Below are 13,737 nucleotides of genomic sequence, written 5' to 3'. Positions count from 1 at the left end.
CTGACCTTTTCTCCCCATGCTACCTAAAACATTTTATTTTGAACTTTCAAAAGCCCCCTCTGGGGGCTTGTAGTTTGCATTGCAAGGAAACATTAATTAATCCCTTGCCTTAAAAAATCATCTTGATTAATGGTTATTCTGCTTTTCATGTCCCCAAAAGAAAAACTTTTTATGCAGAGGATTGCGAGTCTTTTTTTTTTTAAACCCAAAGCGAAAACCAGGACATTTTCGAAGATGCCTGGGTTCCAAATTAATTTTTAAAACCATTTTAATTAACAAGTAAATCTGAAAATGGCACCACTTTCCATTTCACTAGCAGAGGACTTTTGCCAGGGTTACTGGTGACTCAAGTAACCCTCAGTCACTCAGCAGCAAAGTTGTGAGCCTCAGTCAGCAGCAATGTTTGGCAACAAGCATACCACAGCTAAGACTGCTCAAATGGGAATTAATACAGCTGCTTTTCTTTAATTTCCTGCAAGAGTTTAAAAGTGACTCTGATGAGGTCAGAAGTGAGCCAAGGAGGGCAGAAAACCAGGAGGCAAGGTCATTATGGCTAATAGGAGAGATGGGGGGGGGGGCTGGAGAGGGTTCTCTCGGCTGAAATAAGCGCAGTCTTTGCAGAGCAAAATGAAGGTTACACATTCTTTATTCCAAATAAAAGCTCACCATCAGTGAGTTTTAACCGGCAGGATAAGCAGTATAGAGTACAATCCTAAATAGAGTCGCACCCTTTAAACCCATTAACATCAGTGGATTTGGAAAGGTGTAATTCCGTGGGGGGCTGCATTGATGGTGAAGCATGGGCAGAGAGGAGCATTCGGTAACCTTGAATCAACCTTTGTGCAGATGAGGCTTGCCCAGCCGTTCTAGCAAACAAACGTTTCCTAACTGCCCCTTCAGAAAATGACGCTCGTGATTCCCTTGCAAGGCTCGGCCAGGTGAGCCTCCTCACGCCCCAAAAGGCAGCAAACAGGTAAGACAGCGCCCAATCTGGGCACCTGCCGGAGCTGCACCTAGCCCACCGCCCCGGACTGCCGCAGTCGCTTCGCCTCCTTCCTCCCGTCCACTTCAAGCAGGCCGGTCACGTTGGTGGATCAGCGGCCTCCCTGCCGCGCCTCGTCCCCCCGTCCAGTCCCCACCGAGGAGCCCTCCGCTCCGCCCCCGCTCAGCAGCATCCCGGCCGGGGCACCCGAATCCCCTCCTCTGCCTCTGATTGGCGGCCGCCCACTCGGCGCCTTTTAGGATTGGCCGCGCGCCGGTGACAATCAGAGGGGACCGCGGGGGTGGCAGGCGCGAGATTCTGCAGCCGCGCGCCCTTCTGCAGCTTGCTCTGCGAGCCGCTGGTGCCGCTGCAAAGGGGGTCCCGGCGCGGGCAGAGAGGCAGGCGCGATGGTGAGTACGAGGGTGACGCCGAGGCGGGCCCGGCGGGGGTGTCTGGCGGCCGCGGCTTTGGCTGGGGAGAAAGGGTTTGGGGGGAGCAGCAATGGCTGGCGGGTGGGGAGAAGATGCCGAAGGGAAGGATGCGCAACAAGGTGGCGAGGGGCTTGGAGGGCGGCTCAGCTCGGGAGGGCACACGGGAGAGGTTAGATCCGCCCAACATCCGACAAAAGCGCCCCTGCCCGGCCCCACTGGGCGGCACGGCCCACCTGGAGCAGGTGACCCGGCGGGCATCGCAGCTGCTTCCCTTTCCAGTCTCGTTCTCCACCCCCGTCCGGCTTTGCAGTCGTAAGTTCCGCGCTCTTTTTCTCTTGACAGTACGGCTTCGTCAATCACGCCCTGGAGCTGCTGGTGATCCGTAATTACGGCCCCGAGGTCTGGGAGGACATCAAGTAAGTAGCCCGTCGGAGCCCAGCCTTGCAGAGCCCCAGCTCTTGCCCGCTGCCCTGGCTCCTTCCGCGGCGGGGGGGGGGGGATTCTTTCTCGGGCTGCGTGTGTGACGCAGCCGCTGCTGGTTCTCACGCTCCAGAGGGCGCAGGAGCAAAAGGCGCCAGACCAGACCTCTTTTCCCACCACGCTGCCCGGTCGAGCTAGCTGACTGCGCGCCTTTCCCCGCTCGTGGGAAGAGAGGAGGCCCGCCGGCTCCAGCCCCTGCTTCAGCTGTGCTACTGGTGGGTGGAAAACAAGAAAATCCCCGGGGAGGAGACCTGTGGCAGCGCTTCTCAGGGTTGCTTCCTGGATGGAGAGCTTCGCAGAGAGAGAAAGAGAGCCCTGGGCCAGAGGCACTGCGAGGCCTCCACTCCCCAGAAGGTGTGGTCACACATAGCGGCTTGCTATACATTGAGGAATAATGTGTGGGGCTGGAAAGTCCAGCCAAAGATGATGATGATGATATTGGATTTCTATCCCGCCCTCCACTCCGAAGAGTCTCAGAGCGGCTCACAATCTCCTTTCCCTTCCTCCCCCACAACAGACACCCTGTGAGGTGGGTGGGGCTGAGAGAGCTCTCCCAGAAGCTGCCCTTTCAAGGACAACCTCTGCCAGAGCTATGGCTGACCCAAGGCCATTCCAGCAGCTGCAAGTGGAGGAGTGGGGAATCAAACCCAGTTCTCCCAGATAAGAGTCCTCACACTTAACCACTACACCAACTGGTTCAAAGAGAATTTACTTTAATCACATGTCCTTTCTTGTCAAGTGTATAAATAAGCAGGTTTTTGTGGTGCTAGATTACCAGCCTTTTAGTTCCCCACAGGCTTCTAACTTCTTCAGGTGCAGTTGGTATTTAAGGTGCTACAGGATGCTCGTTTGTTGTAGCTGCAGCAGGATGACAGTGCGATCCTAAACAGAGAAACACTTTTCTATATTGGGGTTTAGAAAGGTGTAATGCTGTTTAGGGTTCTGCTGTAACACAGCTACTCTTAATGGGAGCTTGCCAATGTAAGTTCTTCCTCCTAACAAAACATAAGGCAGAAATGCCATGAAGGTGGGCTTGCAACGCACTATATGAGGAAAGTATTCTCATCCACATTGTACCGTATATGTAAAATGACAGACTTGTACTCTCTGTGTTAATTAATTCAACAACAGGACCTGGTTTATTCTACATAGAACTTTAACAACAGATTACAGTTCCTGCATTAACCAAAAGTACACATAAAACCATGGGGGAAATAAACCTATTAATGTAGCCATCTAAGTTAAAGAAGGATAATGTTCTTAGGTAATACCTTTAGCAATTTTATTTGTTTATTTATATACTTCATTTATACCCCGTTTTCCTCCCCAGTACACAATTTCATCATATGTGTAAGTCATCATTCTTGCTTCTGCTGTTCTGCATTAGCCTTCTTTAACACTTCTGTTCTCTGTGCTGCCGTATTACTACACACTTTACATGTTTTTGGCAGTGTAGTTTTAAAATCAACAATATAATGTGTGTCCTATAATCCTCTTTTCTTTCCCATATAAAACATGTCCACAACATTCCCAACCTCATTATTATAGCCTCTCAGCATCACTATATAAGTGGTTATTATATATATCGCTCTATAAGTCACACAGCCTTTCCCACAACTACAAAACCTCTGTGTGCTAAACTATATGGTGCCACGGGCCTAACAGCAGCCAACACCATTTTAGAGGAAAATTTAGCTGTTTAAAAACTGTCATGAGGCCTGAGCTGTGGCAGCATCCAGTGATCTTGTTTCCTCCCCAAGCCTTTTCAAGTGCTGAAAAGGTCATGTGTATGTGTGCATCTGTGCATGTGGGGGGCATGTTTTAGCACTTTAAAAGCACAAAAGGGGAAAACAAGCATTACTGTGAGGAAAAAAATGTAGGAGTGGGAGAAATAAAGTTAACACTGAAGCCAGGTCTTCCATGCTAGCTAGGTGATAACCCCACACCTCTTTCACATATAAGCTGCAGTGCTTAAAGAAATGGCTCAGTTGCAAAAAATAAAGATGGGTGGGGGGAGGGAAATGTGGAGCTTAGCTCCACCTTCCACACAAGTGTTCTTTGCATAGCAAGCTTCCTATTCCTTTTGAGGCAGCTGAAAGAACAGGAGCTTAATGTGTTGTGATCAGAATGAGCAGAACATTATGTAGAATCTGCCTGGAAAACTGGGGGGGGGGGACCTAACTGGCCCAAAGGGGGACGATTCCTATGTAGATGTGTTCAAGGCTTCCTTGAACATGGTCTGGCTAGTAGAATACATTTATTAAACATCTTGCACAAAGTCCCCATGGAAGAGGCATTTGGGTTTTTCAGCACGTAGATTTCTAGGTTGAATTTCTAGCATCCATGCTTTTACCTCATGGGAATTATAATGGTGATGAAGTAGCATCATGGCTTTAATCTACCAGAGACTCACATGTCTCTAATATATTTTTTTATTTCCTTAATCAAATTTGAGCTATGCCAGTCATGATGTTACATTTGAATTATAAGTAATTTAGACAAAAGAACTCACTTTGGCGTCTAACCTATCCCCATTCCAGTTCCATCATGAGAATTTACTTAACTGGTAAAAACATGAAAATATGAAAACTCGCTAAAGAATGCAAATGGATATTTTTCTGTATTGCAGGAAATTGATATTAACAGGGAGTATCATTTATAATGCAAACATTAAAAAATACAAAAATAAGTTATATAGCATGACTGGCCACTTCTTAAACTGATTGTATTTCTCTGGAGCAAAATTTCCTACACTTAGTCCAACCTGACCTGTTGCTTTAGTGTCCAAGTCAGATTTAAATGATCCAGGAGATATTCTTGTGTGACATAGGCCAGAAACTTAGTTTTTCCTTTCTTCCTGCTAAATTACTGTGTTTTGTAACTAATAATTTCAGTACTATTTAAAATTTCATAATTTGAATTAGTATTAATAAATGAGCTGATACATATGAACCTTACATATTACATGTTTATGGCCATTTGTTTACATGGTTGGTACCAGTATTACATCAAATGAAATAAGCCATGAAAGCCCAGAATCTAAACATTCTAAAGCATCATGTTATTATGAATAGCATTAGACAGTGCTTCCCTCTGATATAATACTCATTTTTCTCTTCCAAAGTATGATGCAAAAATAGATAATATTCTCACTCATTCACCCAGTCTATTGCACTATTTGATGTCCTAACTCATATGTTAAAGCATTACGTTTAAGTCTGAAAAGGTATTTCAGGGTCTTGAATTAGCAGTTTCATTTGTTTTGGCATTTTTTTACCACACTTTCCTCCCACTGGGTATCCAAAACAATTTACAAAACACAGTTTTAAAAAATGAACAGATAAACAACATGAAGTGTGATAAACTACAGTAAAAGGTACAATAAGAATAATAAATATTAAAGTACAACAGGCAGCATTCTGGACTGGTTGTAGAACCATAGGACTGAGTCATTTGTGGCCACTGACTGCTAGCCTGGTCTTCTTGGCCTTCATCTCATTTTCAAAGGACCTCTGATCAGGCCCAGAGTTTAGCACCTGCAAACTGGGAAGCAAAACTCATCCTAGATGTTACACAACTGACAGAGATGTTCTCAAGAATTTTCCCTTTGTTTCCTGTTTGCTGTCACATAGTCTTTGTGCTTTGAAGGCGTTGTTGTTTGTTATCCATAAGAAATCTAGAATCTGAAAGCACACTTGTGTCTTTGCTGCTGGCAAATCATCATGAAGGTAGCAGTCCTTATTTGAAGAGGTGGAATTTATTGTTCGCAGTGATGCACACAAACACATTTCCTAAGCACAGGTTAAGATCTGTAATGCATAAATTTTGACTGGGTACTATTGAAAATACATCTGGATGATAATTCAGTTCTCCAAACAGCTAACAAAGAAAAAAAATGAAAGCAATGCAAATATAATTTAAAAATGACATTTAGAGCCTTATGCGGTCTGGGACCAACATACCTGAGGGACTGCCTTTCCCCATATACGCTCCAGAGGTTGTTGTGATCAGCTATGCAACACCTCCTGACCACCCCTGGCCCTAAGGTCATCCATCTTGCCTCAACTAGGGCCTTTTCAGCCCTGGCCCCTGCCTGGTGGAATCAGCTCCCTGTGGAGATCTGGGCCCTTCCTGAACTACTGCCATTTTGTAGGGCCTGCAAGATGGAGCTGTTCCGCCGGGCCTATGGTTGAGGCACTGGGTGTCCTATTCAAGGGTTGTTTAGTAGAAAAATAGGTGGTGGAGCTCATCCAGGGATTGTTATGCAGGTGCAATACTATTCAATGGACAAGGAGGAGGAACTCTCAGAAAGGCTCAGGAGCTGTGCTCCTGGGAGCTCCCACTGAATCTGAGGCTTGGTCCTATTATTCCGTCATTTGGCCTTCCTTGTGGTGACATTATGCTATCCTATTGCTAATACCATTGTTTAATGTGGGCCTATAACTGGTTACTTGATATGCTGCGCCCTGTGTGCCGGTGGTGCATTTTATTATTGTTTTTACTGTTTAATTTAATGTGGTGTTTTAACTTTGATCCGTAGGTTTTATATGTTGTGATCCGCCTTGAGCCTGTTTATGGGAAAGGGCGGAATATAAGCCTACAAAATAAAATAATAAAATAAAATAAAATACTTGCATCCTGATAACATTGCATGCCAGAACTCTGAACAGTTTCTCTTAGTAATCTATAAACTCAAATGTGTGCACATGCTCCACACTGGGACAGCTTATGACCATCTTTGACCAATGGCTAGAGTGGAAATCAAATTGTAATAGAAAGCAGCTTTATTCAGGAATGCCCAGAGGTGGTCACAGTCACAGTTGAGGTGAAGGTAGCCCCCTGTGCAAGCACTGAGTTGTTATTGACCTATGGGGTGATGTCACATCACAACATTTTCTTGGCAGATTTTTTGTTATGAGGTGGTTTACCAGTCATCTACACTTTACCCCCAGCAAGCTGGGTACTCATTTTACCAACCTTGGAAGGATGAAAGGCTGAGTCAACCTTGAGCCAGCTACTTGAACCCAGCTTCCATTGGGATTGAACTCTAGTTATGAGCAGAGCTTGGACAGCCATACTGCAGCTTATCACTCTGTGCCATGGGGCTCCTAGGTCAAGGTGGCTGGCACCAGAAAACCCTAGATGATGCTTTTATAGATACAACCAGCTGTTTATTTTATTTAGATATTTATATCTCACTTTTCCCCAAGTGCAGTTTACAATATCATTTTATCCTCACAACAACCCTGTAAGGTGGATTAGGCTGACTGAGAGTGACTGTCAAAGTTATCTAGCAAGCATTCATGGCAGAGGGCGAATTGGAACATGGGTCTCGTAGATCCTTGTCTGACACCAGGTCTTTCCTGTTGGTTTTATCTGCCAGCAGTGACAGAGGTTCAAAAGAATAGCTGATCATTGCGAGAGGTGTAACTGACTCTGAAGCATTGTTCTATTGTTATTCAGTTGTGTATCAGAAATATTCATCTTATAATAGTTTAGGTTTTATCTAGATAGTTTGGATTTTAAAATTATAATATGACTTTCTACTATTTTTAAATGATTTAAATAACAGGACTCCTGCAATTTGGCTGGCTGCATGGATGTGGAATGTTGATTTCCATAAATGGTGAAATCTCTAAAGATGATTGAGGGTGTTTTAGCATATTTTCCTGAAATATATTAAGAACATGACTGAAATATCTTCCTTTTGTTTTGCTTACCAACAAGTTGTATGTTCAATACTGTACTTGCCATTTTATCCTAATCAAGTAATTATTTCTTCTGGGAGATTTGGCTATATGTAAGGGACAAATGACTCACTCTGAGGAGATTAATCTTTCATTTATCCCCCAAAAGCTTTTTCCATAACAGATAAAATTGTTCTGTTGTTAAGGAAAATTAGTATATCTTAATTCATTTCACATTGAAATAACTTCATTTAGCCGAAGGAGTAATCGGTAGGGTACAATTTAGCTCTATGTGGAATGTATTGACCATGCCCAAAAAGTGCCATGGCAAGACAAAAGCCTTGTTCACAGATACCCTAGAAATGGCAGAATTGTTTCTCTCCCAATAAATGTGCTGAAAGGGGAAGTTGGAAGTAGTGTTCTAATTGACTAGGGTGATAGTAACCATGTTTGTAGCACCAAACCCCCTACAGATTCATTTGGTTCCATATTCTTCTTCAGTGATGCATGCACTATTGCACTGGCAAAAATTTCATCTCCCAATAACTGGGAACAAGTTTTAGTTACATGCTTTGGTGTAGTGGTTAAGAGTAGAAGACTCTATAGAACCAGGTTTGATTCCCCACTTCTCCACAGAAAGCCTGCTGGGTGATCTTGAGTCAGTTATAGTTCTCTCAGAAATCTCTTAACCCCACCTACCTCACAAAGTGTCTGTTGAGGGAAGAAGGGTAAGCTGCCCAAGACTCTTTTAAGTAGCGAAGAGTGGGGTACAAAACCAACACTTCTTTTTAAGGATATCTGCCACATCAGTGAATGGGATGGATTAAAAAGGATTGAAATAAACAGGGGAAAATGGAATATCTAATACTTTAATTTAGAATAATTAAATTAGCAACAGGAGAACAGAACTGCTTCCTATATAATTTACTAGGTCCTTTACTACTCTTTTTAGGGGGGTATTTTTGTATTTGTGCATGTGTGTGCATGCATGTGTGCTTGCATATCTGGAAGCAATGGCAACTTCTGGTGACCCCTACTGAAGCATAGAGAACATTCAGGGAAGTGGCTTGATACAGTCTGACTCTACCTCCCAGTCCTGATATTTCAAGAACAGTCTCCTATCCAAGTACTTGCCAGGGTTGGCCCTACTTAGCTTCTAAAATCTGAGGAGACTGGGCTTGCCTGGGCTATCTGGCTCAAGGTGGTCCTTTTCTACTATTAACACCTTTACCAATGGCAGGAAAATACTTCCATAGAAAGTTATTTTACAAATGATCTATGCAGATATAATCTAACTGTCCCTGTCACTAGTTCAATTTATCATTTTTGTGATTTTGTATTGATTAAAAATTGTGCTGCTTTCTGATGAGAAATAAAGTTCAAAACACAATGAATGAATCTGGTTTAATTGAAGGGTTTATAGCAATACAAATTGACTAGGAAAATTTGTTGTTTTCCCAAAGCAAGCAAAGAAGCAATTTGTAGTGGGATTTGTATAATGGTATCCTGTCTTTTTGTATCATTGTAGTGTAGCAATTTTTATTTAAAATATTTATATGCTCATCTTTCTCCTTTATTCTAGGAAAACAGAAGAGTATTTTACAAATGATTTTGTAAGCAGGAATATCAACAACTAGCAACACTTTATTTCGTCACAAGCTTATGAACTAGATCCCACTTCTAGTTCATGAAAGCTTATGCTGCAATAAAATATTGTTAGTCTTTAAAATGCTGTGACTCGACAGGTGCAGGCAAATCTGACAGAACAATTAGACGGAGTAAATAAGAAATTAGATGGCCTGCAAAAGCAGTTGACGAAAGTAAAGGAAGAGATTCATGGCTTGACACAATCTGCAAAATATGTGAACGGAAAGTTGGAAGTAGTGAATGAAAAGTCTGAAAAGATTGAAAAAGTTCAAAAATATGAAGGGGACAGATTAGTGAGAATAGAAACGGTGCAGGTAGTGCATATTTCAGGAATGCAGAATATTCCAGAGGATAGGTATGACCATATAAAGGAGGTGATAGTAGAGATCTTGACACCAGTTCTTGGTATGAAGAAAAAAGGAATTGGAGAAAGATATAGAAAATGGCTATAGAGCTTGCCTTATTTATTTCAAGGAACACCGCCTGCTGAGAGAGGTTTATATAAGGTGTATTGGGAGGAAAATGAAGGAATTGGTCTGCCAGACGATGAGAGACAAATAATTAAAGTTATATCGTTGGCATATTACACCAATAAAACTGAAGAAAGTGTATTTCGAAATTGCTGGTTGCTTTGTTGCAGGGAAACAAATTGATACCATGCAATTCACAAACAAAGTAAGATGATTTGAAATGCCAATGTTTTTTTTCTTCTTTTTTGAACCACAGTGTAGAAGAAAGTTTTCTTTTTTTGTTAGTTCTAGACTTAGCTGAGGTAGATACTCTGATGGAGATACTAAGAGAAGAAATTAACAAATAGATAGAAGGAAAACAGAACTTATTGTATGAAAGTGTCCAAACTTGCTGGGGGGGGGGGTTGTTGTTGTTGTTGCAGGGAATTAAATTGATACTGTGTAATTTATAAATAAAGTAAGATGACTTGAAATGCCAAATGTTCTTTTGGATCACAGTGTAGAAGAAAGAAAGTATTTTTGGTTGGTTCTAGACTGAGCTGAGGTAGATACTCTGATGGAGATATTAAGAGAAGAAATTAACAAATAGAAGGGAAATGGAACCAATTGTATGAATGGTTATGGGGGAAAGATAATAAGAATATAGTGTAAAAAGGAGTTAACTGTAGAATGTATGATTTGGTTTAGGTTAGAACAAAGGATTTGTATTCTAATGATATAAGTATATAATGCATCCCGTGGTCTACATCCCTAAGTTTATGTTTTGTGTATATATATATATTGTTATTATTGTTGTTAAATGTAATAAAAAGTTAAAAAATAAAAAAATAAAAAATAAAATGCTGTGACTCGGGATGGGCACGAACCTTATAATGAACCTAATTTTGAGATGAACATCACCTGTTTCATGGTTCGTGAGCTGAGAGTTGTGTGTTCACACTCACTACAAATCTCCAACGAACCTGCATGGTTTCCACTGAGGTTTGTGTGGCTTTTGTTGGCTTCTGTTGGTGGTTTGTGTGCAATGAAGTCCAAGCAGCGAGTTACACATCCCCTTTAAGTGGTGTCTGCAAGTCATGCCGGGCATGAGTGAACTCCAAGTGGCCAGTTCATTCACTTTTGGGTGACCTTGCCGCTTGGACTCGGTGTGTCTAGCAAAAGCTATAGTAGGGCCCCTGGGATTCCTATCAGGCCTGCGGAGGGCTCCTATCACTGTTGCCTGCTTCCTTATCCCACCCTTGCTTTCTTCTGCATCACAGCTTGCTTTGCCAGGCTTGCTCAATCATGTTACAGAGCAAAGCCTCTATTTTTTCCATTGGCTGATGAATACTTCTTTTCTTCTTTTGCATTTGCTGAATACTTGGTTTTTCCAAGATACGCTGTGGCGGAACCGGCCCGATTCTGCCTTCAGACCCGGTCCCGTCAGCTCCCTATTGAGTCGCCAACTCCTGGAGGGAGCTATTTCTCCTCCTGCCCCTTGGGCTCGCTGCCACCACCTGCTCAGTCCCGGGGTTCAGATTGAGAGGAACAGGACTCCCAATCCCCCTCTCCAGCTGTGAGGCTAGGCCTCCAGGTCCTCTGCCACCCTGTACTTGGGTTTCACAGAGACCTCAGCACTTCTTTGGGGCACCCCTGGAGGATTGGCACCTTATCCAACTGCATGCCTTCCCCCTTCCCTGGGGCCCCCTTCCTAAAAACAGCGTGGTCTAAAGCGGTCTGGGGATCTATGTGGTACAGAGATTGACTGCCAGCATTTAAACAGTAAAAATATATTTATTTAAAAAGAGAAACAGATAGGAAAAGAAAAACAAAACAAAAACAGTTGCATTTAAAAAGTTAGCACAGCACAGCACACGCACAGCAAACAGCCTGACAAACAAAATGTGTTATAAACGCGTCCTGCTGGCCCTGATCTAAACTTGCCCTGTCTTGTGAATTACTTACTTTGTCTTACTGCCTGGAGGCCTCATTCTCTTTTGAATAGGCCGCATGCACAGGCAGGAGCTCTCCCACTGGCAACCTCTTCCTTCGAGCTGCAGCTGAGAACTGAACTCTCTTCCTGCCTAACACATGGCAAGAACAAAAGCACTTCCTGCCTCTCTAGGAGATTTTCCCCCTAGCGTTGTTGGTTTGGTTCTGGAAGGGAGGGGGGGGAGTGAGAGGAAGGCTACAAAGCCTGCTGAGGGATTTACTGATCCCTGCCAATGAAGCACCAACACTCTAAGATGGTGTTTCTCCACATACGCTAACACAACAAATCGTGCTTTCTTACAAACCTCAGCAGTGTGCAGTTGACACAATGGTGCTCTGAACTGACTGCAGAAACAAGGGAAAACTTGAAAATGCCTTATTTACTTTATGTCTCAAATAATCAGGGGAAATGTTGGGTTTGATTTTTTCCCCAAAAGAAAGAAAGCATTATAAATGGAGAGAAACGTTAAGTAGATTCCTTTAAAATTCTGTAAGTTTGAAGAATTACAGCCTGTGGTAGTTTTTAAAATGCGTTTTTGCATTACAGCTGTCCTAGAGCTAAGCTAAGGACAGACTATGAGTATGCCAGCATACAGTTTGAGATAACCAGTCTTTTGTCAGAAAAGACCTGCTGGGATTTCCATTTTCATGTTTCTTTGAAACATTTCCCAGCAGTTGGTTTTACATTGGAGAGTCTTGTTTAGCTTGGTCCACCAACGGGTACATTTTTCCATCCAAATCCTGCTTACCTGATTAGTTATCCTGGATAACCTCTGACCTCTTAATTAATCTTGTGATTTATTTACACATTATGAAATACCAAAGAGAGTTGAAAAAAAAAGTTCCATAGCTACTTGAGAGATGACTTTTTAAAACTTTTTATTTTTTTTTACTTTTTATTTATTTGTTGGCTTGTATTTAGTTTTGAAGGTTGTACATCATATATTTTATGAGGAAATGAATTTGTATGATGCAAAGCAGTAGAAAATTAGATTCAAAGATAAAGGCAAAGAATAACATTAGCCTGAGCCTTCTGATTACTGGTACTTCATTATTGTTGGAATTCTTGTGTATAATTTTTTGCTTTCATATGCTGTTGGGATCTTGCATTGTCATAATGGTTTGTGCTGCTTCTTGCTATGGTTTAACTGAATTCTAAGTAAATGCTGCTGTTTATCATTCTCAAGGATAATGTATCTACATGTATTGGGATACAATTGTTAAAAAATTGTTTAGGATTCACTCTGTTTTTCTTCCCAGAGTAGCTTAAAGAAATATTGTTACAAACAGTACAATTAATTACATCCTGGTCTGGTCCTGGATTCACTAAGCTGGTTCCCTTAAGACCACAGGCCAGAAGAGTACTTGGGCTTGCATTGAACGGCCTGTGCCACTGGCCATGCCTAGATTTAAATACCTGCAAACAGGAAGGGAAACAAAAACCAAGCCTAGAGGCCATGTTTAGCTGGCATAAATGTACCCAAGAATTTGCTTCTGTTGTCATGGAGACTAGAAAGTTTGCTTACAGTTTTGTTGTGCATCATTTTCTCTCACACTGACATGCACAGCTTATATTGGTGGATAATTTTCATCCAGAACATACCAAGGTAACAAAGCTATTTATGAAGTCATGTTCATCCTATTACAGCTGTGTGTGTGTGTGTGTGGGGGGGTGGATGCCATGGAATCAGAAGGAGCCTGCAGAGTTGGATGTTCATTTTCCCCCAGCAGTCCTGGCATGCCACAAGAATCACCTGCTGGGACTCAGGAACACTTTTAAACATAATAAAACACACTTTGAGGATTGCAGTGAGGAATGGAAATTGGATGACACTGGGTGCAATCAGACTGGCAGGTTGCTGCAGCACTATCTTGGTTTTAAAGAAGCCATGTGAGTTTGGGGTGGTTTATATCATCATACAACCCCCCTAAGCTAGCATCATAGTGCAGTGGGCCTGTGATTGGTCATCCACATCGCTAATGCACAGCAATCATAGACCCAGGGCTGAGTTAGGTGTTTTCCCCCTCTAAGGCCCACTGTGCAGTGCATAGAAGCAGACAAGCATGCA

The 13,737-nt window shown here is 42.6% G+C and overlaps 1 protein-coding gene across 1 annotated transcript in view; it reads left to right on the top strand.

Annotated features, from left to right (window-relative positions):
* The first annotated feature begins 1,298 nt into the window (after nt 1-1,298).
* The window catches only part of GUCY1B1 (guanylate cyclase 1 soluble subunit beta 1), a 70,592-nt gene continuing 58,153 nt past the window's right edge, over nt 1,299-13,737 (top strand). The window contains exons 1-2 of the mRNA XM_060246608.1: nt 1,299-1,392; nt 1,756-1,829. Coding sequence (XP_060102591.1) covers nt 1,390-1,392; nt 1,756-1,829 — 77 coding nt within the window. The 5' untranslated portion in view covers nt 1,299-1,389. The remainder of the gene's footprint in view (nt 1,393-1,755; nt 1,830-13,737) is intronic.

Source organism: Heteronotia binoei, chromosome 9 (genome assembly GCF_032191835.1).
Source record: "Heteronotia binoei isolate CCM8104 ecotype False Entrance Well chromosome 9, APGP_CSIRO_Hbin_v1, whole genome shotgun sequence".
Taxonomy (NCBI): domain Eukaryota; kingdom Metazoa; phylum Chordata; class Lepidosauria; order Squamata; family Gekkonidae; genus Heteronotia; species Heteronotia binoei.
Note: the sequence above shows the minus strand (reverse complement) of the source record. Positions and strands in the feature narration are given on the sequence as shown.